We start from the raw sequence: 25,436 nt of genomic DNA, 5'->3' as shown, positions 1-25,436 counted from the left end.
GGATAAGAAGGATGGGCGCCATATGTTGTCTTGAGAAGGCATGGCTGCCTCTTCACCAAAGTTCAAGTCAAAACGACGGTCGGATAGGCCAGACATTCTCAGAAATTATGAAGGAGAAATGAGGTGCAATAAATCTCTGAAGTAAGGGGAAAATTCCTACAAGCAATAACTCTCTTAATGTACTTCTTACACACAATTGGTGCCCTTATAAAAGAAAGGGCAACAAGACCATTGGTTCAAAAATCAAAGAGGCACCACTCTCCGGATTCCGAAGAGGCACCACTTTCCACACATAACATTAGCTCATCGGGTACCACAGATAACTTTGCCAAAGATCTCTAACAAAGTTTAGACACATAAATTTTGAAGGTCCAGCTACCCTACTATTACCCACAAGGGTAAAGGAACAGCACCACTGCTTGATAACTAGAAAGTCCCAATGTGTGTCAACATCCGTACTCCGTGGCAAGGCAGACTGGCAAAAATGCCCAACCTTTACTCACATTCGAGAAAACACTCCGAACAAGATTGCTTACTCAAAAATCGAAGAGGCACTGCCCTTCAAATCTCGAGAGCTAAACTCCCAACAGGATTACTTTCTCAAAAATCGAAGAGACACTGCTCTCCGAATCTCAAGAGTCAGACTCCCAACATGATTGCTTTCTCAAAAATCGAAGAGGCGCCGCTCTCTGAATCTCGAGAGCCAGACTCCCAACAGGATTACGTGCTCAAAAATCGAAGAGGCACCGCCATCTGAATCATGAGAGCCAGACTCCAAACAGGATTACTTTCTCAAAAATCGAAGAGACACTGTTATCCGAATCTCAAGAGTCAAACTCCCAACAGGATTGCTTTCTCAAAAATTGAAAAGGCACCGTTCTCTGAATCTCGAGATCCAGATCCCCGACAGGATTACTTGTTTGAAAACTGAAGAGGCACCGCTCTCCGAACTTCAAGAGCCAGATTTCCTTGGATAAAACTTGTCTGCAATCTTCACACGCAACATCAGCTTTCCAGATACCACAGACCACTTTTTCAAAGTGCTCTGACAAAGTTAAAACACGTGAAGCTTGCAACTCCAACTACATTGCTGTGACCAAGAAAGGTAAAGGAATAACACTACTACTTGTTGTTAATGAGACTCCTATATATGTCGACCTTCATCCTCCACAGCCAGGCAGACCTGCAAATAAAAAAAAATGCCCAACTTTTCTTCACATCCGAGAGGGCACTCTCAGCAGAGTCTCTCGAAATACTCAGTTTCTTTTCCTCTCTATAATACCTTTGCAAACAAGCCACACCAGAGCAAGAGTATTTCATATCATCAGGGTTAAAAGCAAGAATATCCCATATCATGCTTTTTCCCTGTCTTTTCCATTGGCCTTGTTCTTACCTACAAGACAAGGAGAAAGAGAGCAATCAGTCAGCACTTGGAATCAAGCTTCCAGTCAGGAATTGACTGCCTGGAACCCCTTGTCTGATTACTTACTTGGCATTGCTCTCGAGTACTCATCTTCAACATCTTATGCTTCCAGAGAAGATACCACATCTGCCTGAAGAACAGATAAGGCAAGTGAGAAGGATACAAGGAAGCATGTGGAGACAAGCGTAACAGAACATATGCCGATACATCCACTACTTTGTCAACAGCAAAAGTACCCTATATCATCAGGGTCGAACGTCTTTTAGATTTGATGGACTTGTTTTGACCCTCAAATTCTTGAGTCGGCCTTATACTTTGGAGGAAACCAGAAAACCCTCCAGCCCAGTTCAAGAATAAGCCTGTGCAAAGTTACTTCTTCAAAAGCAAAAGTATCTCATATCATCTCTTCTCCATTTGCTTTTCCTTATCTTTGTTGTTGTTTACGACACAAGGAGAAGGAGAACAATCAACCGTAAGCTGAAGTCGAACCTCCGATCCAGGTTGCTTGCTTAGAAGTCTGATTGCTTACCTTGTATGTTACCTCCTTCGGCAAATCTCCTAACTCAGTGACTTGGGGAACTCCTACTATAGGGTTTGTATCGCACTTGACCAAGCCCGAAACTACAAGTAAACTTCAAGTGAAATTGATACATTACCTTGTGCATCTTCATCGGTTAAAGATACCACCCATGGATGGAGGAAAAGTACTTCCAGAGAAGATGCCACATCTACATATTCACGATTTTTCCCCTATCCAAAATATACCCAATCTTTCATACCCAAACATGTTCCATTCGGGGCGTTATTGGGTTTAATGGTTAGAATTACCATCCCTGCTTATGGATCAAGCTTGGTAGTATTAGGGGGGATAGGCTCACGGATTTGCATAAGCATGCTAGCCTTGGACAAAAGATCACACTACTACAAAATTGGCTTTATTGTGTCGGTTAGTGGTGGTGGTTTTCTACTGTTACTGTCGGATAAAATGTTTTTCTGACAGCATGTTTAAAAAGTGTCAGAAAATAAAGTATTACTGTCGGTTATATCTGACAAGAATAATGAAGTGGGCCCTTAACTCCATTAAATACATTTTTAAAATAATTTTAACCAATTTTGGCCGATATATCTGACGAGAGTAAGTAATATGTTAAATATGTCAATTATTTTTGAATTTTTTATACTAACTCCGGCAGTTATAACCGACAAAAATATTTTCAAATTTTTTATACTAATTATGGCGGTTATATCCAACACAAATTGTGTCAAAATATTATATTATTTCCAATTTTTTTAAACCATTACTTTTAATTAAACTTTCTTAAAAAATATTATATTATATTAAACAAATAGTGATTTTATTGTTTATAACCGTCGAAATTTTGGGTCCCGTTACCTAATCTTTGATTTTTTTTTTCTTTTGCGATTTTTTACACATGCTATCTCGGAGTATATACAAACATATTTGACGGTTGGATTATTGAAATTAGTTTCGTAGAATGCATATCCTATCAAATTGATAGATTTAACAAACACTTAAGAGTTAATGTTATACTTCCATTAAGTATAAAATAAGATTTATTCACTAGTGTAAATATTTTAAATTGAAGATCGAATTCATTCATTGCATTCTTATAGGGTCGAGGAGTGTAGCTGTTGTTTGTACCATACTTGACCAATTCCGAAACTACTGAGCACCGGTCAACGTTATACTGTCAAGGACCCAGAAGAGTTTCCCTCCAACCAGGAGGCCAATCACAGCGCGACACGTGTTGACATCAGAAGCCAATCATAGCGCGACACGTGTCAATGTCAGAATGAAACTAGAAACTCTCTTCTATAAATAAAGATCATTCTCTCACAATATTTCCTAATATCATTTGTACTAAATCATTCACCAGTACTCACTAAAGGAGAGCTTGAACCTATGTACTTCTGTAAACCCTTCACAATTAATGAGAACTCCTCTACTCCGTGGATGTAGCCAATCTGGGTGAACCACGTACATCTTGTGTTTGCTTCCCTGTTTTTATCCATTTGCATACTTATCCACACTAATGACCAGAGCAATCTAACGAAGGCCACAAACTTAACATTTTCTGTTGTACCAAAGTCCTCACTGATTTTGTGCATCAATAGCTGTAAAAAATCATCAAAATCAAAGTTAAAATAACCGTTAAATTGTGATTTTTCGTTTATAACCATCGAAAACTTTTGTTCCGTACCTAATCTCTAAATGTATATTTTTTGCGATTTTTTACGTATGCAATCTCAGAATGTGTACAAACAAGTTTGACAGTTGGATCGTTGAAACACGTTTCATAGAATGCGTATCGCATCAAAACGGTAGATTAAACAAACACTTAATAGTTAATGTTATACTTCCCCATCAAGTATAAAATAAGATTTTGTGGTATCCACTAGTGTAAATATTTTAAATTGAAGATCGAATTCATTCAATACATTCTTATAGGGTCGAGGAGTGTAGCTGTAAAAAATAATCAAAATCGGAGCTAAAATAACCGTTAAATTGTGATTTTTCGTTTATAACTGTTGAAAACTTTTGTTGTGTTACCTAATATCTGAATGTTTGTTTTTTGTGACTTTTTACGTATGCGATCTCAGAATGTGTATAAACAAATTTGACGGTTAGATCATTGAAAAAAGTTTCATAGAATGTGTATCGCGTCAAAACGGTAGATTAAATAAACACTTAAGAGTTAATGTTATACTTCCACCAAGTACAAAATAAGATTTTGTGGTATCCACTAGTTTAAATATTTTAAATTGAAGATCAAATTTATTCATTGCATTCTTATAGGGTCGAGGAGTGTAGCTGTAAAAAAATCATTAAAATCGGAGCTAAAATAACCGTTAAATTGTGATTTTTCGTTTATAACTGTAGAAATTTTTTGTTCCGTTGCGTAATCTCTGAATGTTTGTATATATATATATTCAGGTTAGTTGCGAAACTAGAAACAAACTTAAAGAATTGAAGAATATGGTGTACCTTAGAAGAACGTTGCACATCTCAAAGCTGGAAAATGCACTGAATGCAGGGAAGGCCAACTTGAAAGGGAAAGAAATGATTCAAAAAGTGGTTTATATATATTTTTTTATTAATATATTTTATGTCGGTTTTATCTGACAGATAATGCTCTTATTTATTCATTATTAATAAATTCTCTATTAGTTATATTCGATGCAAGTTCTGTCAGTTTTAGAGTATTTTTTGTCGATTTTATCCGACAGAGAATGCTCTTATTTATTCATTATTAATATATTCTCTGTCGGTTATATCTGACACAATTTCTATCGATTTTAGAGTATTTTCTGTCGGAAATTTCATTTCCTGACGCTGGCAATTCTGTCGCTTATTATATCCGTCATTGCATCAATTTTCTGTCAAATTTTGCTTAATATCCGACAGTAATATACGTTTCTTGTTGGTTATCATAGCGACACTAATAAATGGTTTTGTAGTAGTGTCATGAACATCATTGAGTTTGAGCTTCTAATTTTTTGGGCTTCAGACTTGGTGTTGGACTGATGTATTTTCTTTTGGCATATTTGTCAATTTACTCTTTGAACTTGTATGGAGCTACCAATTTTTCCCAAAATTTTAATTTTAACTGATTACCCTTAAACTTTTATAATTAGTCAATTTTCCTCTTGAAGTTTGATTTTAGCAATTTACCCCCATCAACTTTTTATAAATAGCCAATTTTCCCCTGGCATTAAGATTTTAAAAAAATTCATCTAATTTTCCACCCATCGTGGTCATGAAAACAACACATGACAATATATGAGTGCAAAAAGAATGAAAAATTGGATAGATGAAAAATTGAATGAAAGTTTGTTCCCGGATTGCATGCATACATCCGTAAGTAACTTAGTGCAACACGACAAATTTCATTGAGATGAATCAGCAAAGAAAAGAAAAACGAGTCAACAAGTATCATCTAACCGCCTTTCCACTTACCAATGGTTCTAAACAAACCCCAACAACTAATCATCATATTGGCTTGGCTTTAAGGGCTCAGCTTTAAAGTTCCCTATTTATAAAAGTTCAGGGGCTCGCCTAAAAATTAAAGTTCAGGGGAGAAGTTGGCTAATTTAAAAAGTTTAAGGGGGGTAATCGACTAAAATTAAAGTTTGGGGGGGGGTTGGAGCAGCTGCATACAAGGTCAACGAGCAAATCAACAATACCTCTTTTCTTTTTGCTATTTGTACTTGGACATTTTTTTGTTATTTAATTAGGGGTGTGATATCCACATCATTTTTACTTTTTACACATTTTTCTAATTTTTAGCCATTGGATTCGATGACTTAAAAAAAATCAAAAGATAAAAATTAACAAAAAAATGTGTGAGAAGTAAAATGTAATCTCATTATAAAAAAAAATTAAAAAAAGAAACGATCCAGTCCGAATCGTGGCCAGCCCAACAAAAATCGTAGTTTATTTGTGATTCATTTTCCGTTTCGTTTGCCACGTGGATCCAGGTTGACGCCCGTCTTTAAAAACTAGCTCCAACGGCTAGCGCCCCTTCATTTTTGAAATCTTCCAGACCAAAATTCAAAAAGTACAGCAAGAAAGAGCGAAGAAATCCCCAAATAAACCCATACTCTCGATTTCAGACCCCAAAATCCCCAAATCCCTAATCTCCACGCCCCGCGAATTTGAAATTCACCATTTCTAGGGTTTCAATTCGCACCCAGAGTGATTATCGGTAATCTTCCTTTCACCTTCCCATGAAACCTTAGCGGAAGATAAATCAGATTTTTTGTTGCTGCGTTTCTGGGGTTTTGGCGAGTCTAGGTTTTCCAAGATCCATAAGAACTAACGAGAAAGAATGAATCTTCCGCAAGAAATCGACGACTATATCAAAGAGTCGATCGACCACTCCCTGGGCCTCCCTGTGTCGACGCACACCCTCGAATTGAAGTTTCGATGCTGCGAAGAAGCGAAACGGCGGCTTCAGAATCAGTACTCGCTTCTTCTCTCGAAATTGAAGGAGAAAGAGCAAGTCCTGGAGCGCGCTAAGGTTCGTGACTTTACATATTTATATGATTGTGTGTGTACACAGACACATACATATTTTGGATTTTTTATTGTTTTGTGAAACAGGCCGAAGCGAGTATGAATGCACAAGCTTTGAGAAAGTTCGTTGAGGAGAATCAGAGATTGGCATCGGAGTGTGCGCACCTGGTGACTCAATGCAACAAGTGGGAGAGGGAGTGCTCGCTCTACGATCATGACCGAGAGGCTTTGATGGATTTTGGGAACGAGGCTGATCAGCGTGCCAAGGAGGCCGAGATTCGTGTTCAGAAGTTGGAGGACGAAGTCAGAGAGTTGAGGGATGAATTGGGGTTATACAAGTACAAAATGGAGATGCATCCGGTAATTTCTTCAACTTTTTTATTTTTATTTTTATTTTTTTTGCACTGTGAATAGGTTTTGATCAATTGAAAGAAATGAACTTGGACAATGAGTCGGAATTTTACTATGGTGGGTTTGTGAGTATTGCAAGTTCATTTGTTTATAGTTTATACTGTGAATTGCTTGTTTTTTTTTTTTTCAATTGTGTAATGTTTTCGGTTTCCAGAATGTTATTGCAGCTTCATGAAATTTCCTTTGTGCTTGGTGAAATGGCATGTAAACTTTTACAAAATTCATTTTTGATTTAGATGCTGTAGATAAGCTGTTATTCCTGGTTTCAGTTTTCCGCAATTTTTCTAGATTTGAGCAAACATCACATACATGTGCACAGAATCACAGAATAAAACTTGTGCCCTTTTATGAGGTTTATCTTGTCCGGTTTCTTTAAAGCACTTCGAAGAATAAGTATATGTATGCAATTTGGTTCTGATGTTGATGGCAAAAATTAGCAAGGAAAATTAATGTAAACCTCTCAGAAATCAGAAACTTCAATTGAAGCATTAAGTCCAACCAAAATAAAATGAATTAATCAAATAGGACTGAGTGTTAAAGACAATAATTTGTTTTCGACATTGTAGCATGTTTCTCAATCATGAATTTGGAGTTCTGTTTTTGTTTTGTTTCTCTTACAGTATAGCAGAAAGCATATTTTTGTTCCAATATTTTGCTATTTCATACTAGATGAAGCTCACACTAAGAGTGTTGAAATATAAAAATTTTGATAAAAAAAAAAAACTATAATATTGAAAAGAGAAGTTAAAGAGAAATGTGAGGGGGAGAAATAGAGAGATGGAGAAAATGTGGGTTTCTTTTTCAAATTAGAGATGCTATGATGACATGTGGACATGCTCCCCTCTCTATAGCACGAGGCCTTTTGGGAACTCACTGGCTTTGGATTCCATTGGAACTCCGAAGTTAAGCAAGTTCGGGCGAGAGCAATCCTAGGATGGGTGACCCATTGGGAAGTTCTCGTTTGAGTTTCCAGAAACAAATCCATGAGGGAATGGTAAGCCCAAAGTGGACAATATCGTGCTACAGCGGAGTCGAGCTGGGATGTGACAGGTGAAGTTTGAAAAAAAACAACAAAATTTGGTTTGCGTAAAATTACATTACTAACCATGATTTTATTTTTTGATAGAAGACCAAATTGTTTTTTCACCCTCTTTTGGTTGACAAAGAGGGTTTTGTTAATAGGTAATTTAGATAAATGTTGTAGTCATTTGTGAAATTCTTGGATTTAGTTTCTTTTTCTTGTCCCCCCATCTTGTTAATTCTCTTCTATTTTGATTGTGATTGACATGTAGGTTGTAAAATCCAAGTTTATTTGTATACGATTTTATGAAGGCTGATAAAAGTTTTTATATTGAAGGTTGATTCATCTGCTGAAGACACAGCAATTGAAGACAAACTACTGGATTCTGTTTTGGCAACATTGATCAGTAAAGATGAAGCTGTGTCTGCACGTGCGTTTCTGGAGGCCAACAAAGGCAATGAGTCATGTGCAAGATTGCTAAAAATGTGGAACTGGTGAGTTTGTTCACAATTATGAATGATCCTTTTCTCAGATGATTTAGTGAGTGCTAACATTGTAGTTTATGAATTAGAATCTACTTATGCAAAGTCTACTTTGAGAGTGGCTGCCCATATCTGAACTTGTTTCTGAATTGAGCCATCACTTAACTTTGGTCTTGATAATGTGGTAGCTTGAAGCCGTCCTCTCAAAAAGTTCTATCACTAGTTGCTGAGGTAAAAACACTTGAGAAGGATAAGGAACATCTTAGGATCAATCTTCGTACGGCTGAAGAGGAGGTAAGGAGTGCAGACTATTTTCAACCTCCGCTTATTTTCCTTATCTGTCTTCTCGCTCGGTTTTCCCTGGAATACTTGATATTGTATAACTATATCCCATACTTGTGATGTATATACGTAAATATATCGTAGAATGATATCCCATATATATAACGTATGCAGGTCAAATTGCTTTTTGAAGAAATCAAAGTCCTAGATGTGGAGAACAAAAGATTACTGAGGCTGTACCAGAAGGAAAGAAACCATTCTGCTTCTGGTGGAAAACATACTGACAGTGCATCAGCGAAGGTGAGACAAGGGCAAATAACAGCTTTGACTCGTTTGTTCCATGTGTTGGTCTGCTCTAACATAGTAACATATGTATTGTCTTTCTGTCGCAGTCAAATAAGCGCAAATCAAGCTCTAAGACAAGCAGCCCAATTCAAGGGAAGATTGATTTCAGTGAGCAAGAAGCAGCAAGACAGCCCCTATCACCCTTGCGCTGTAACTCCCCCAACTCTAGAACCTCTAAGAGGTAGTAGAAATTTTTTCAACGAGTCCCGTTTGTACCTTGTGTATTCAGGATGCTTTACTAACAAGTTTGATTGTAAGAATCGTTTGCTAAGTCTTTTAGTAAATGGTTGGGCGTCTTTCTTTTCAAAGACAAGTGCTTGTCTTTACAGCTTCGGTAACTTCTAGGGATGCAGCAGTTACTTGCAGTTGTCAAATTGTTTGCGTTTTATGATGAATTTCACTGATCATGTTCTCGTATATTACTGTTGCCTAGTGGTATGAATGAACAAGGAGATAAATCTTCCAGCATATTGCTCAGCGTCGAGATAAATCTCCACATCTTGCTCGTGTACTATACAGAAACTACATCTCTGCACTTCCACTCTAGACCATGTTAAGTGCTACTAGACCACTAGAGAGATCCACGACGTCACCACGCTCAATAATCAGCAATCTAAATCCTTCGAAAATTGTGACTTGTACACCTGTCAGAGGGATCCATGGCATGGGTACACCGTCACGTGGCACCACAGTAGCGATGAACCCGTTCCATGTAAATTCTTCTCATAAAGGAGGTTGGAATACTTAAATCAAGTGCTAAGTACTCATTTAGACCAACCGCACAATGCATAATGTCAACTCATAATCCTCATTAAAAGCGGGTAAACCGTACACATAAAACCCAATTGGCTTGGTTTGACCCTTTGCTTTATCTACTTGAAGAAGAGTTGAAATTTGTTGGACACTGAAAAAATTATTAGAGCGTAATACTAAATGGATGTTATTTAACTAATTAGAGGTCTAAGATGAATGAATCTGAAATGCAAAGTTAGACTAGATCTTGCACACTAGCATCATTTCTTGGATTTAAATCATGCGTTGATGATGGTATGCAGACATGAGTTTAGTCAAGTTAGCTATAACAGTATGATTTTACCTCTACACCTAAATTTGAATATCCTATTCATGTATTTCAGTGTAATTATTCTATTTTTAACAAATCATTTTCGACTTCGCCTTCAGTTTAAATTTTATTTTCTGTCAAACAACTTCATAAACGAAGAGGAAAAACAAAGGCAACAACAAACAGACGAGAACAGAAAAAAAAAATTAAATAAATAAATGACCTGAACCCACAGCACAAAGATGGCCAATGATCCAGCCTCTTTCGGTTTCCATAAAATCCAGAGGAGCTATAACCAAGGTGGGTGTACTTGTTCATGGACTGCATGTAAACCAACCTGGATGCAGTTGCAGTTGTACACTTGCACAACATCCCGCCGCACTTGTACGACTGAGCCACCATTCTGGATGTTCATTTCCAGGAAAAACAAATGGACATGCGCAGCGAGTAACACTTGAAGCTTGGGGCAATCCAATCCTGCACGTCAAGCAAGTGAAGTTGAGACAGTCGAGAAATGCTCTCAGGTATGCTTTCAAATGGATTTCTACTCAGATTTAATTCAACTAACGAGATCATGCAGCCAAAACCGTTGGGAAGTTCCATAAGATTGCAGGCACTTAGATTGAGTTTTGTTAGAGAATGCATACCCGATGGAGAAGGCAACCAAAATGACGCTGGATTCGGACTTAATTTTTAATTCTTAGCAACAATTTGAAAAGAAAGAATTTTTCCATTTATTATTATACAGTTCGATAATCAAACAATCTAATAATTGTTTAGAAATGATCATTAAATAATAATTTATCCTGACCATAAGCACAAATTTCTGTGAATTAACCCCTAAGCGTTTTGAGGAGGATTTACTCCTTGCTCTCGAGTAGCGAAGTCTTGGGTGAGTAATTGCTTAATTGCCTATGGAATTGCTTATTTAATCATAAAGTTAATCCTTTGTGTTATTTTTTAAGAAGATTACAATTAGTTAAGAACATTTACTTCAAGGTTTCGAGTTCAATTCTCCACTCTTATTTCGTTCATATAAAATTACAGCATCATAAAATATTATAGAATGTTGATCAGTCTTGAAGGATAGTGTCTAGTTTGGTTAACCCTCCTAGTCCCTAACTTTTGATTTTTCTTATTTTACATCTCACATTACTTTTAATTTTCGATTATCAAATTGAATGAATTGAAGAATATTAATAAATTTCGAGCTTCTAAACTACTTCTAGCCAACTTTGTAATTAATCACCTCCGCTGCCAGTCTCCCACTTGACACCGCAAGACTTTGCTTATCCAAAACCTCAACACGCACTCCCTACCCCTACTTCCAACTTCCCCCTTCACAGACACAACAAAGCTCGACAGCAATGGCTTTACTTCGTCATCTCTCTTTCCCCACTGAACAACTCCTCCCTCTCACAACTCTCCTCTCTCTCCAAATTCCACAGCACCTCTCCAAGCACACTCCAACCACTCTCTCTCTCTCCCCCTCTCTTTGCTCCCCCTCTCTCTTTCTCCCCCAAACCCACTCTCGCTCCTCCTCCCTCAGGGCCAAAAAGCTCGGCAATTTCGTTCTCCAATTCTCCGCCGCCGCCCAAGACCAAGCTCTCGACGAAACCCCAGTTCTCGAGGCAGAGCCCGAAGAGTTCTCCGACACAAGATTGCTTGCCCAGAATGTTCCTTGGCATTGTACCCCGGAAGACGTCCGTACTGTGTTCGAGAAGTATGGCACCGTCGTGGACGTTGAGGTTTTTCATTTTTCTTTGCTTTGAAGAGGGGTTTTTTTTTTTGGTATTAATAATTTGCTATTTTATTTCATGGGTTTTGATTGTTTTTGTCTGTTTTTTTTCCTGTGGTGGTGTAAGCTTGCCATGTATGACAAGACCAGGAACAGGGGTTTGGCATTTGTAACAATGGGTTCGCCGGAGGAGGCTCGAATGGCTCTGGATAATCTTGAATCATCTGTAAGTGTATCGGGTTCTGTTATCTTCTGTGAATGCTTGTGTTGTTGTGAGTTTAGTTTTATACTCGGTTTGGTCGGTGAGAAAGACTACTAAAAGGTCGTACCCAGTGCACAAGGCTCCCGCTTTACGCAGGGTCTGGGAGAGGTGAATGTCGGCTAGCCTTACCCCCATTTATGGAGAGGCTGCTGGTGAGAAAGACTACTAGTTACTAAATTTGTGAATTTTATAACTTTTCACTAGATAAGACTTTATGTAGTGTTCTACTTATCTACTTGACTACTGTTTTGTGTTTGTTTCGTTCGAATTGAAAATTCATTGCCGTTTTAAAATATAAGAAGAGAATTTTGGTTCCTGGTTTTATGTATATGTGTGTGCATTTTCCCTGTGTCTGTACTTTGGAGCTTAATTGATTGGCAAAATTCACTACTATGATAGTATCCCTTCGACTTTAAGTTTAACTTCTGTCCCATATTAGGCACTGAATCTGGGAATGTGAGACGTTGAATTATTCAGACAATTAGGGATGGCACATGAGTACTTATATAAGAGCCTAGTTTGTTATCGTATTCCTGGAGGGGAGGTCTATTGTTTCGTCTCTTCATTTGTAGATGATAAATGTCATTCAGTCAGTCATTAAGAGAGCATAAATGGCAATTTCTTAGAGGCTTTTGACACCTCTAGAAACAAGTTAACTCCATCATCATCGTCATCAATTCATGCCAAAATATCTATATGCCTTCATTCTTTCTCATGGCGCCATTATTTAGCGCCATACCCTTTCACACACTCACTTTCTATTTACCTTTTTCCACCTCTGACATTGGTTTGTGACCTTCTTAGTCTTGTTGGACATACCTTCAACTTTGCTCAACAAGCAGAGCTAATTTAGCATCAAGGAACGAGGAATTGAGCTGGAACTATGATATCCTGAACTTCTACTGTGCTCATTTTATCTTTTTATCGTTGTGAAGGCTTTGAAAGTACCCTGTCAAATGATAATGAAACTTATTTGGTGCCCTAGAAACTGTTTCGAGACTTGGGAGCAGTCTCTCCATAAAATGGGGGTAAGGCTAGCCGACATTCACCTCTCCCAGACCCTGTGTAAAGCGGGAGCCTTGTGCACTGGGTACGACCTTTATCGTTGTGAAGGCTTTGAAAGTACCCTGTCAAATGATAATGAAACTTATTTGGTGCCCTAGAAACTGTTTGGGGCTGGAAGTGAAAGTATATTTTTGGTTGGAGAAAATTGATGCAAATTTCTTATTTTGTTGTAGTAATATCCACATAAGGCATATATATTGCAGAGTGATAAAATCTCCGGAACCTGCACGTACTTAACCACCAGAATCTTTATAAAATCATGTAATGAATATAACCTTGACAAGCTTGTTGGTTGTTGCATCCTTCTTAAACATAGGTACACATACTCAATTGGGTTGCTTTACCCTTTGTTTGTCCCACTTGGAGAATAGCTGAATCCATAGGCGCATCCTCGATCCAAGCTATCAATTTAAAGAATAGTTTTCGCATCCACTGGGTTTGTTCCTCTTCTTCTAAGGAGACCTTTTGGTGCTAGGAGAGTGACGAAGAGTGGCAAATTGTCAAAAGAGGAGAAAGCAAGAGAAATTTAAGAAAGGGGCAGGAGTGGTTTTTATAAAGTTTTAGGGCGACGAGAAGAGATATGTGCTTAAATGGAATGATAGCAGTGGTGGAGATTAGAAGATGTTTTAGGGAAGGGGAGAGGGAAGAAGGCAGTGCTGTTGTGCTGCTACTGTTTTCTCAATATTGGACAACTAGATCATTTTATGCCCTTGAATAAGTGATCAATATGCCACTGAGTGACTGCTCACTTTATTAATATTTAGAAAAGATACGTTGGCTTTTCTGCTTTTGCAAACGTGTTAGATAAAGAAATCAAAAGTTCTTCAAATTACTTTTATCTTCCACTATATTTTGCGCAACTAAATGTATGATACTTATGTGGCTTCCTTCCCATACTGGGATTTTCTCTTATTTGGAATGCCTTATAGGAAATGGAGGGTCGTGTCATAAAGATGGCTTATGCCAGGCCAAAAAAGACGAAGATTCCTCCCCCTTCTTCGCAACCCAAGCCAATAACTTTCAATTTGTATGTGGAAAATTTGCCATATGAAGCAAGATCTAAAGATCTCAAGGAGCTCTTTAAGTCAGAGGATTATAATGTTGTTACCGCAGAAATTGTGTTCCAAAATAACCCGAGAAGGTCCGCAGGATATGGATTTGTGGGCTTCAAAACCAAGGCCGAGGCCGAGGCAGCTCTTTCTGCTTCCCACGGGAAGGTAATTTTCTGTTTGATGATTGTTCTGACTCAATTGAAATTATGTGTTCAAATCATGTCTAGGGCATGAAAAGTTAAAATTCTCAAAGGCATTCTATACAGACATTTAATAAACTATATTAAAATGAAGATTTCCTCTTGGAAACTTTTTTCCTGCAGCTGCTTATGGGAAGACGAATTCGTGTGGCACGTGGTAAACAATTTGTTAAAGTACCAAAAACAGAAAGTTCTAAGCAGGGTGATAAATCTACGGAATTGAATTCTAGTGTCGAGGAAGTGAACACAGTTGTCAATGATACAAACTGAAATTTGGATGGGACAGTGAAGTTTCTGCGGTATCTTCACATCATATTTGTGTAGGTATGTCCTCTCTTTAAATCATGTTCTGCTTGTTTGAGACTAATGTAACTAGTTTTGTGGTATGCCCCTTTGATTTTTGTTTAGCTTTGTAATAAGAACATTGTTAGTCAGATAATTAGTTCTTTCAGTGACTTGGAGCATTAGTTGGTTCACTAGAATATGCATGGTAGTATGGTACCCAAATTTCTGCAGTAACTTCTGCATTGTTTAAACTACTTTGAATTAGATATGTACTGTAAATTGCTAATGTCTTCATCCAGAAGTTTAATTATATAAATTGAATGTAAAGTCTGTGATTTTTTACCCATTGACCCAAAGTTGAATGGAGGTCGTCGCATTTAGCCTCTCTCAATGCCATTAATTTATTTGATCGACATGTCTCTGTTTGCACTTTGCATAGCAACTTAGCATCTCTCTTTGGATTCCAAACTAATAAACATACCAACTGGAAAGCTGTGAGATGTTCTGGACATCGGGATATTGATTCAGGAAAAGTGTAGTTAAAAAGTACGGGTTGCCTTGATCTTCTAGAATAATTTGGTTGCTAGAGAGTGGTACACAAATTTACTATACAAGGCTGAATGAGTTTTTGAACTTCGTTGATTTACCTAGAGTGTGGGATCAAATTTTGGCAGCTAACTTGCAATATTATTGATCAGGCATGATATAAGCAAACACTTGTTAGCTTGTTCAAGCATTCTAGTTAAACAATTATCTGTGCCTTGGGTACCATCACAGTAATAATCTCTCTCCTTCCCTTTCATTTGCAGGAACATTTGTGTATGCTCACTCGGACTTTCCCTGCATACTTGGTGAGATTCTCGCCCATCGTTTGGGAGGGAAGGGGGAGGAACATTCAGTGGATTCCATCACTTTGGTACTTGTACAAGTTGCTGGAAGGCTCGAGCCTGGTTATGTACGTAGGCTACAAGTTTGGATAAATTGAGCTACTTGGTACTAAAAAATATTTCAGTCTCTTGATCTGTATCTTGTCACCAAACTCACAACGGTTCATTTTTGAGATCTTATTTCTTATATATATGACATTTAGTCTTCCTTACAAAGAAAAAAAATGGAATCCTAATCAAGTTTCCATTGTTTTTCGTTTTTCGTATTCACGGCATAAGCGACTACAAACTTGAAACATCTGCCAACATTTGAAGAAGTATCACTAGACTTGGTCAAGTTTCTATATATTTTAGGACGTAGATTACCATGCCGATGACCTCCCAAAAACCCTCTAACTTGTAAAAAGAAATTTTGTAATTTTTGCCTACATTATTAGAGTGTGAGTGCTGTGTCTTCAATTGAAAGAAAAACACACAACCAGAAAAGAGATTGCATGCTTTTTTACGTTGAGATTTTAGTTAAGGATTAGGTATGCATTATGGCATTGGAGATTTTCAGGATTTGTTTTGGAACTTGTCCACTTTTAGTTTATTTCATGACACGTACAAATTTCATACTCGGAATTGTTCAAATTCTTAATCAGCACTTAAAGATCCTTCCTACAAAAAATTATTAAAATCAAGATCATTTAGTCATCAAATGAACGAAAAAAAATTGATGGTGTAGGTACCAAGTAACATTTTCATAATGAACCGTTATGAGATGCAAATATTATTCTTTACAAATGAACTAGCTATGTTTCAAAGTACGATTCTAGAAGAAAAAAAAATGTCATTGCATTATTACAAGTGCAACAATTCTCAAGAACTCTGAAGTTTGTGCTCTAAAAGTTTGAGAAAAACTAGAAAACTCAAAACTCTGTCTTTCGTTGAGGATAAGTTTTAAAAGTAAAACCATGGATACGTGCAATCACCAAAGTGCATGGGCGTTATTTTGTCTGATTTCAAATAAACAAACCAATGGACACGATTGAGATAAAAGAACCTAATCCAACGGTTCATAAGTGATGAAATGTTCATAAATTTTTTAACATTTCATAAATTTATTGTGTAATCAAATAACTACATAGAAATATATATATCCTCATATAAAGCCTGAAAGTAAATAACCTGCCATTAGGAGATATTATTTTATAAAGCTCCAAAAATTTATCAGAATTCTAAAATATATCAACCACTTTTTTAATCTCATATAGTGCCCCCCTGAGAATGCTGTTATAATACAACCTGCTAGTATGTCAAGTTTTTATAAGGGGGTTTTTGTCAAGCAACTTAACGACATATAAACTATTAATTTAATTTAATTCCATTTTGACGTTCTGTTTGGAAATGATATATGAACTTATCATTTCTAACAATTTTGTCACACGTTTTTTATTCATCACACATGAATTGTATCATCATTTGATATGCTGAACACAATTCCTTTCTCTCGTGGATATACAATTCCATCCTCTCCTTTTGTAAAAGATGCATTCCTTATCTTGCTTTTTTTATATTTTTTTGGTAAAGGTATGTTCCATTTGTGGATGCAAATTTCCGCCTCCTTCTTAGACAAAAATGCACCTGTAAAACAATTAACACCTTAGGTCAAGGCCAAGAGACTCACGCGCCCACGATGAAGGAGGGTGCTTTGGCCGAAAAACCTCCGATGCCTAAGTTAGAATTTGAGGGAAAAGTGTTTAGAGAAATTTGGAGAATTTTGCAAGATAGTTGGAATTAGGTTTTTGGAGAAATGAGATGGTATTTATAGGGGTGTGGCCGGTCCCCTTTGGAGAGATGGGAACCGGCCACCTATGGTGGTTTTTGGGTGTAATTGCAAGATATTATCCCTTTGGAGAGATGGGAACTGGCCACATATGGTGGTTTTTGGGTGTAATTGCAAGATATTATATCAAAATAATATCTTGCAATGAATTAGGAAATTAATCAATTAATTTAGGTAATTAATCCTATTTTGAATGAATAATTGAAGGTTACCTTGTGGGGAGGATTTGATGAGGATGGATGAAATAGGTTTTGAATAAATACCTATTTTGATCACTTTTGATCTTGATTGTGCCATGATTGTCTGCTACTTGCGCGTAGAAGTTCCGGTGCGCCTCGAGGGTAATATTGTCCTTTTTCACCCAAAAGTACATGTGTCACCTCCATAATTTTCTTGATTATTTTTTACTCCACAAATGCCCCTACACCTGCTGGGCTGCTCGTAGGAAAGGGCAGCAGGTGTAAAGATCTCCAGCTTTGATGCAAATTCTCACTTGGACTTGGAATTAGATTCTTCTAGGAAAGGGAAATAAATAACCTCCAAAACCTCTTTAAGCCTACCTTAAGTAGGGGATTAAATCAACTTCGAAGGGCAATTATTTGTCCCTACAAGAAAGAAAGAAAACTAGAGGATATTTGTTCCCTCTCCCCTAGCACTCTTCTTTGCTTACCCCTACAAGGAACTGTCTTCCATTGATTTCTTTGTCTTCTCCGCATCGCACCAATGTTAGAAAAACTTAATTCTCCTTGTCTTCTTCTTGGGTGGTGCGGCACGTCAATTGGCAGGGGTCAGGAGTCGGCTTGGCATGGGCCAAGGAGGTGGTGTGGCAGGGGCCATTAGTTTATCCTCTCATACTAGAGAGTAGACCCAGATGGGTGTCGGGGGATTAGTTTATACTCTCGTACTATAGAGCAATTAGTTTATCCTCTCGCACTAGAGAGCAAACCCATATAGGTATCAGGGAATTGGTTTACCCTCTCGCACTAGAGAATAGACCCAGATAAGTGTCGAGGGATTAGTTTACCATCTCGCACTAAAGAGCAATTAGTTTATCCTCTCGCACTGGAGAGCAGACCCAGATGAATGTCGGAGAATTGGTTTACCCTCTCACATTGGAGAGCATGGAAGTCGTTGTCGTGAGTACAGCTAAGGAAAGCTGGACTGCTGGACAACTAAAATAATCCTTAGCATGCGAGGTCTTGTTTGGTGATCTACTTGAGACTTCGATCTGCTTGTGGAATCCGCATAAGGGTGTAAGCGGGAAACGCATCGAGCTCAACCTGGACTTTCTTCAATTATTGTGTCATCATTAGATGTTTCGTCGTGTGCCCTTCTTAGACTTGGTTGGTGATCAGCTGAGAATCTGGATGGATTGCAAACTTATTCACCATTAAGTCTTTTGCTAGCCGGGGCTACCAATAAAGCATTGTCTTCTATTTCGTCGTTGGATGCTTTATAGTTTGGAGTGCCATGAGCTTGGTCGACACGATTAGGAGCCACAGGGCGAGATCGGCAGGGCTGTGTAAGATCGGCACAGTTATAAGCCATGGTGATAAATCAAGGGTTGCCAGAAGCCGTGGAGTAGGTAGGCACGGCTGTGAGGGCAGAGCTAAGGCTAGATTGGGCCAAGTTGTGCGCAGCATGAGGACTTGGACCATTAGGTCCTTGATGCTCAGTTATTGGTGATGTGCTGCTTCAGTATTGAATCGTCTGGAGTGTTGAGAATAAGGCCTACCCTTGGTTATTGGAAGTTAGGCTGGTGTGTCCTTATGGTACTCATCTGCCCCCGACGCGCCATTAGGCTGAGCTGCTGCGTTTGTCGGAATATAAGTAATCTTTGTATTCAATAATATATGTGGGATAATCTCGTTTGCCTGATCTTGTTAATGAAAGGTGTCCCGCTTGTGTTGGTCATGTCTCGTTGAAGTGCCTCGTCTGTAACTTCGTTGCGCTGGAAATCGCGCAATTATTTAGTTAGGAGCCTCTCAACTTCTTCCTGAATTTTTCTTTAGTAGAGCAGCGGAGCTTCAGGCTGCCCCCCGTCGTGACATGTTGGTATAGGCTTCTTTTCCATGTGCTCGTCTCATCTATGTCGTGGTTACGGTGCATGTGGTACATTTCTAGCAGGTAAGTGAATTCCTCGTAGACTGCCAGTTGAACTTGAGCCGGATTGAGTGACTGCTTCTCTCCGTCCGTCGTGCTGCCTACTCTAATGTGAGGTGGATGATACTCCTTACGAGGCCTAGCCGTGAATGAACATTTTGCCCGGAAGGTTACTTATGTTGATTATCGATGTGTGGCCCCAACCGTGAATGTATGCTCGTCTATGGGCTAACCAAAAGTGTTCTCTTCTTCGCTTGCTAAGACGAGAGTATACACTATCTCGAGTGCCCAAGTGGGAGCATAAACTGCCAGTACCCTCGGATCGTGGTTGGTTAAGAGGCTGCTTGCCGAGACACTGCTGGAGAGACACGCTGCAAAAACTGCCAGTACCCTCGTCTGAGGCATGCTGCAAAAGCTGATTCACCAAGGTCGTCTGCTGCTCAAGGGCGTTTGTTAACTCTATGACTTGTCGGGACAAGTGTTGTTCACCATGCAGGATGGAAGGTCTTGGATGGTAGGTTTCTCTATAAGTGTTAGAAGTGTAGTGGACTTCGGGCGCGAGATTTGAGTTAGGAAATGTCAAATATGCGAAGAAATGGGGTGAAAATGCCCTCGGTTCAATCGTCGGCCCAAAAATATAAAGCCGAGATGGTTGAACTGATCCAAGACCAGTTTGGATTACTTGGAAGGCCACTGGAGTGGGCTGCTCTGCATGCAGCGCACGTGGGTGCTAGGCCTAGGCTCAACTCGAGAGCGCGTTGGGCTCGCATCAGGTCGTGGCTCGCCTTAGGCTTGGGCCCGTGTGGGCTGGAGTAACGCGGCTTAGCCTTAGGGCGCACTAGGCTCTCGCCGACCTTAGGCCTGCAAGGTGTGGGCTACTCCAATTGTCATAGCTGCTTGGGCCCGTTGAATCTGGGCTGGCTGCCTTATGGCACAGGCTTGGGCCTGCGAGGTGTGGGCTGCTCCAATTGCCGTAACTGCTTAGACCCGTTGAATCTGGGTTAGCTGCCTTGTGGCACGGGCTTGGGCCTTCTGCTACGAGATGGCCTGCTCATCGTGGGCAGTGGGCTCACCAAGGGTCGCTGCCGTGGTTACTACCATGGTGGTGCCACTCCACTCGTCGTCGTGTTGAGCCTTGTGGATCGTTGTGGTCCAAATCCTTGAACGTGGGAAGCTTTGTTCGTCATGGTTTTCGAATTTCTTGTCATTGTACTTTTCTTTTACGTTTATTCAAAGAATTTTTATAAAAAATTCTAGGAATAAGAACGTATGAAAAATCTACGAATGAACGAAAAAATGGAAAACCTTGAATGCGAGAGTTTTCTTCGAGCATGTGAATCAAACTCAATGAAAGCACCAATTTGTGGATGCAAATTTCCGCCTCCTTCTTCTTGGAGGAAAATGCACCTGCAAAACAATTAACACCTTAGGTTAAGGCCAAGAGCCTCACGCGCCCACGATGAAGTGGGGCTTTGGCCAAAGAACCTCCGATACCAAAGTTAGAATTTGAGGGAAAATGTTTAGAGAAATTTGGAAAATTTTGCAAGAGAGTTGGAATTAGGTTTTTGGAGAAATGAGGTGGTATTTATAGGGGTGTGGCGGGCTCTCTTTAGAGAGATGGGAACCAACCACCTATGGTGGTTTTTGGGTGTAATTGCAAAATATCTTGCAATCAATTAGGAAATTAATCAATTAATTTAGGTAATTAATCATATTTTGAATGAATAATTGAAGGTTACCTTGTGGGGAGTATTTGATAAAGATGGATGAAATAGAAATAAATACCTATTTTGATCACTTTTGACCTTAATTGTGCCATGATTGTCCGCTGCTTGCGTGTAGAAGTTCCAGTGTGCCTCGAGGGTAATATTGTCTTTTTCTTTCACCCAAAAGTACACATGTCGTCTTCATAATTTTCTTGATTATTTTTTACTCCACATCACTATTTAGAGTTTTTGTAAAAAAAATATAATTGCTGACATTCTCTAATACATACACTAATTATATTTTTTATAATAAAATATAATAATTTTGTGTGTCAGAATAAAATTATTTTGGAAACTTTAACGAAAAGCTGCCGGTACTGTTCACTTTAACGAAAAACCACATTTTTACACTAAAAAGTCAATCTTGATACTATTCACTTTACCCTTTATTTTGTCTTTATCGTTAAAACTTAAAGTTTTCAAATCATTTTTATTAGTTTTCTTAATTATTTTCACATGAAATGCTAAGATGTTTTTGGTAAACGAAATGCTAAGATTTATAAACTATGCACTTGAATTATTGACCATGTGGCAAGTGCCGCTGGTGCAGGCAAAGAAGCTGTCCTACACTGGTTGCATTGCCTTTAGGACTTGTAAAGTCGCGACTGAAAAAATTAATGAAGAAAATAAAAAGGATAATAATTGCTCTCACTAATTTTGTACCGTACATAATTATGGCGCCAAAAGTCAATAGTCAATAGTCAAGTTTCGACAGCTTGAGGCTGATCGTGACTTGCTATAGTAACCTGCGGGGTGGCCCCGGTTGGTTGGACCAAAAGTTGTCAAAATTTTTATTTTTAATCAAAAAGATTAAATAATTATGTAAATAAATAGTATGTGATTTTTTAAAGTAAAAATATTTTTAAAGTTAAAAATAAATAATACCCGAAATGTTTCATTAAGATTTATTGTTGAATGAAACGATGCAAGAAGTCGTGGTGTTGAAAAACACTTCATTGAAATTGAACAGGACGAGCAATTTGATTTGATAATGTAAGGGGTTGTTTAATCACACGTCTCGAAAATTAACGAGGAAAGTTCCACCGATGTGAAACTAGAATAATACAGACAAATTACAAGACGTGAAGCGAATGAGGAAAAGAGATCGGTGATGATCATTGACTTTGATCAGTCTATATATAATATTGACTTTGCATCTAATCCACCAAATAGGGTCTCCAAATTATGCATTAAATCGAATATTTCTGAAACCTAGAGTTCCAACAATTTAATCCTGTAAGCCTAGAAAGCCACTTTCTCTGAAAGTGCTTTTACAAGCAAGCAGATTCTTGTTCTACACACTTTTGTTAGCTTTCTAACCTTGTTTCTCAGTCTTCAACAGAAGCCCATCTCAACAATGTATTTTGAGGCCATAGCCATGTCGATCAGAAGCTCAATAAGTTCTCCTTGCAGTTCTAGACATTTGAAGGCTTCAGTTTTAAGACCTAGTTGTCTGAGTACTAATCATCGGGACGGATGTCGTTTTCTCGGAAATCGGAGCTTCTTGCAGCCCCTTATCCTGAAGGTCGAAAGTGGTAGCCAGAAAAAGATGTAAGTAAATTTTTCCTAGCTGTATATCTTCAACTCCATGAGTTTCCTAAATCTGATTGTCATGGATAAATAGTACGCCCTTTATTTTCAGGGCCGTGGTTGTCAATAGTGTTGAACCAGGAACTCCTCTTCCTTCTGATCCTTCCGGTACTAATTGGTACGTCGAATCGATGATCTTCTACTACTTGATCTCTTTGAAATACTTGTCTAATTAATTTCAACATTACTACATATGCAGGAAACTATGGCTTGTGGGGATGCTTTTCTCAATAGCTATACCCTTTTGGAAGAACAAATGGTGGCCATTGCAAAATATCAAAGGTAAGGAATGCGGACATACTTAATGTAATTATCATCAACACCGTCCTCGTCACTTTCTCCTCCGATGTGGAAGGAGAGATTTGAATTAAAGATTTTTTTTTTTCGAGTAGAGAGAAATATCATCAGATCAATTAGTTAATTAATTTTATGATCAAATACTAGTGTGATGTAACATTCTCCGTGTTTATATGAACATATATAACAGCCCCAATATTATGTACAGAGAGATTTTCGACGGCGCTGGACAAAGTGGAAGATGTGGCAGAAATAGTAGAGAAGGTTGCTGGGGAAGTGGAGAAGGTGGCTGACGACATTGCCGATCATCTTCCGGAAGGGAAACTTCAAAGGGCAGCAAGGATTGTTGAAAGCGTGGCAAGAGAAGCAGGCAAGGATGCTGCGCTAGCAGATGATCTCATTGACAAGGTAATATTCCTTTATACCTAATTAATCCACTTGTTTAATTTCTTGATTTCCACGTTTAAAACTGAACCAACATATATAATATATTCGTAGTTAACGGGTGAGGGTCACATGATTTAGTCAGCTCCGTCCGCGTTTAGTGGTTGTCAGCGTCAGACATATAATATAAGATTTTGTTGCGATATGAACTTTTTTAAGAAATAATGGATGCGTTGAGACTATAAGTGATTTGATAATTACCAAACTTTGTAGGTTGACGAAGTCGAAAAGGAGGTGGATTCTATCATTCAGCAAGCCAATAAGAAAATCGAAGAAGAAAATGATACCGAAGATGAGACGGCAAAAATTAAAGATGCGACTGATATTAAAACAAAGATAGCGGAGATCAAAGCAACGAATGTTGTTAAAAAAGAGACAATAAAAACTGATGCAGTAGATGACTCAAAGTAGCAACTCATGTATTTTATTTGATTTAAACTTTTAGTTATGTAATTTAAATCATCGTGTGTACAATGAGGAGCTAGGGTTCAAGATTTATTATTGTAAATTTATTAATTATTAGATGCAAGTTCCACGAAATATAATTGTACCGTGTCACAAATGGTAACCCTAGAAACGTATGCTTAACGAAAAATCTTCTCATTGGGTTCAAGATTTATTATTGTAAATTTATTAATTATTAGATGCAAGTTCCACGAAATATAATTGTACCGTGTCACAATTGGTAACCCTAGAAACATATGCTTAACGAAAATTCTTCTCATTCAATCTTATCAGTTGTCAATGCCTTGCTGTCTTTGTCTTGTTGTCAATGAAGAGGTCTTGAGTTTTCTAGATGGAGCTTGGATGGTTTGATCAGTTGAGTGGGTGGCTTTTCATGAGGTGTGACACATTGGACTTTAAGATCTGGACTATGTCCAATATATGTTAGCCAGGTTATATAAGGTGCCAGCCCGTTGGAGTCCTCCACCTCCTTCTTTTGCCAAGCTCAATGTCGATGCTAGTTGGGAACAAGATACAAAATCGGGTTTCTCGGGGGTTGTTGTTAGGGACTCTTCTGGAACCTTTATTGCTGCTAGGAGGAGCAGTATTGTTGCTCAATTTGCGGCAGTGGCAAAGGCGATTGCGATCCGTCATGGCTGTGAGATGGGTGTTGCTATGGGGTTCAATTTTGTTGTGATTGAATCTTATTCCCAGGATTCTATTTCTTGCCTTAAGGGTAAGATTTCAAATGGCAGGTGGGAGGCTTTTCCAGTGCTGACGAAGTGTAAACTGCTTGGAGATTCCTTTCAAGACTGTCGCTGGTGTTGGACTCCAAGATCAGCCAATATGGCGGCAGATTCTTTAGCGTCGCGAAGAAATGGGGAGATGTGTGATTTTACTTGGGTCGATAGGCCGCCATCTTCTTTGGTTCATGTATTATGTAATGATGGACTTCCTTGTCCTCCTTGAGTTAGCTTTGGTAATGGGAGGGGTGACGCTTGTTGTTTGTTTGTTGCGTCTGCTTCCTTCAACCCCTTGCATTACCCGGGTTCCTCTGTTGTTTGCCTTTGGGTAGGCTTCTGTTGTTCCTTTGGCATCTTTGCCCTGGTTTTTAATCGGATCCAGTTTCTCCAAAAAAAAAAAAAAAAAAAAAAAAAAAACCCAAACTAAAGAGTGGTAAACCTGATTCTTGTTGTAATTATGGTAGTCGACCAAGGAAGATGAAGGGCAAGACAACACCAAAGTCTTCTACAAACACCTAGCCGGATACAACTATTTTATGAGAAGTATTATGTTTTATTTTCAAGGACTTGTAGGGACCGATGTTTTTATATAGGCTAAAAGCTAGAGTTTCTATCCATAAAAGAAACCTAAACTTACTTTCTCGGCCTCCAAGTTAAATATCATAAC

General features: G+C 38.5%; 3 protein-coding genes across 6 annotated transcripts; all 3 read left to right on the top strand.

The window, feature by feature from the left end:
• Nucleotides 1-5,964: 5,964 nt before the first annotated feature.
• On the top strand, nucleotides 5,965-9,470 carry LOC126632681 (protein MLP1 homolog). The gene is made up of 6 exons (XM_050303127.1): nucleotides 5,965-6,465; nucleotides 6,549-6,821; nucleotides 8,230-8,387; nucleotides 8,564-8,669; nucleotides 8,832-8,957; nucleotides 9,050-9,470. The coding sequence occupies exons 1-6, from the start codon at nucleotides 6,274-6,276 to the stop codon at nucleotides 9,185-9,187; spliced, it is 993 nt and encodes a 330-aa protein (XP_050159084.1). The 5' UTR covers nucleotides 5,965-6,273; the 3' UTR covers nucleotides 9,188-9,470.
• A 1,846-nt stretch (nucleotides 9,471-11,316) lies between these two features.
• Nucleotides 11,317-16,040, top strand: LOC126632682 (28 kDa ribonucleoprotein, chloroplastic-like). Of its 2 annotated transcripts, none has more exons than XM_050303129.1 (5): nucleotides 11,317-11,813; nucleotides 11,931-12,029; nucleotides 14,060-14,347; nucleotides 14,506-14,702; nucleotides 15,477-16,040. In XM_050303129.1, exons 1-4 carry the CDS (start codon nucleotides 11,433-11,435, stop codon nucleotides 14,650-14,652), a joined length of 915 nt encoding a protein of 304 aa, XP_050159086.1. In that variant the 5' UTR covers nucleotides 11,317-11,432; the 3' UTR covers nucleotides 14,653-14,702; nucleotides 15,477-16,040. The 2 variants fall into 2 exon arrangements, with proteins under 2 accessions (XP_050159086.1, XP_050159085.1); XM_050303128.1 differs by having other exon boundaries at nucleotides 14,506-14,706.
• A 6,366-nt stretch (nucleotides 16,041-22,406) lies between these two features.
• LOC126632685 (uncharacterized) lies at nucleotides 22,407-25,197 on the top strand. 3 transcript variants are annotated; one of them, XM_050303133.1, is made up of 5 exons: nucleotides 22,407-22,802; nucleotides 22,894-22,959; nucleotides 23,041-23,123; nucleotides 23,329-23,546; nucleotides 24,321-25,197. In XM_050303133.1, the coding sequence occupies exons 1-5, from the start codon at nucleotides 22,609-22,611 to the stop codon at nucleotides 24,396-24,398; spliced, it is 639 nt and encodes a 212-aa protein (XP_050159090.1). In that variant the 5' UTR covers nucleotides 22,407-22,608; the 3' UTR covers nucleotides 24,399-25,197. The 3 variants fall into 3 exon arrangements, with proteins under 3 accessions (XP_050159090.1, XP_050159088.1, XP_050159089.1); XM_050303131.1 differs by lacking the exon at nucleotides 24,321-25,197 and adding an exon at nucleotides 23,796-24,195 and having other exon boundaries at nucleotides 22,413-22,802; XM_050303132.1 differs by lacking the exon at nucleotides 24,321-25,197 and adding an exon at nucleotides 23,796-24,195 and having other exon boundaries at nucleotides 22,414-22,802; nucleotides 23,347-23,546.
• Nucleotides 25,198-25,436: the final 239 nt, after the last annotated feature.

This window comes from Malus sylvestris, chromosome 8 (genome assembly GCF_916048215.2).
Source record: "Malus sylvestris chromosome 8, drMalSylv7.2, whole genome shotgun sequence".
NCBI lineage: Eukaryota > Viridiplantae > Streptophyta > Magnoliopsida > Rosales > Rosaceae > Malus > Malus sylvestris.
The sequence above is the reverse complement of the archived record's forward strand: the minus strand, read 5'-3'. Positions and strand labels throughout refer to the sequence as shown.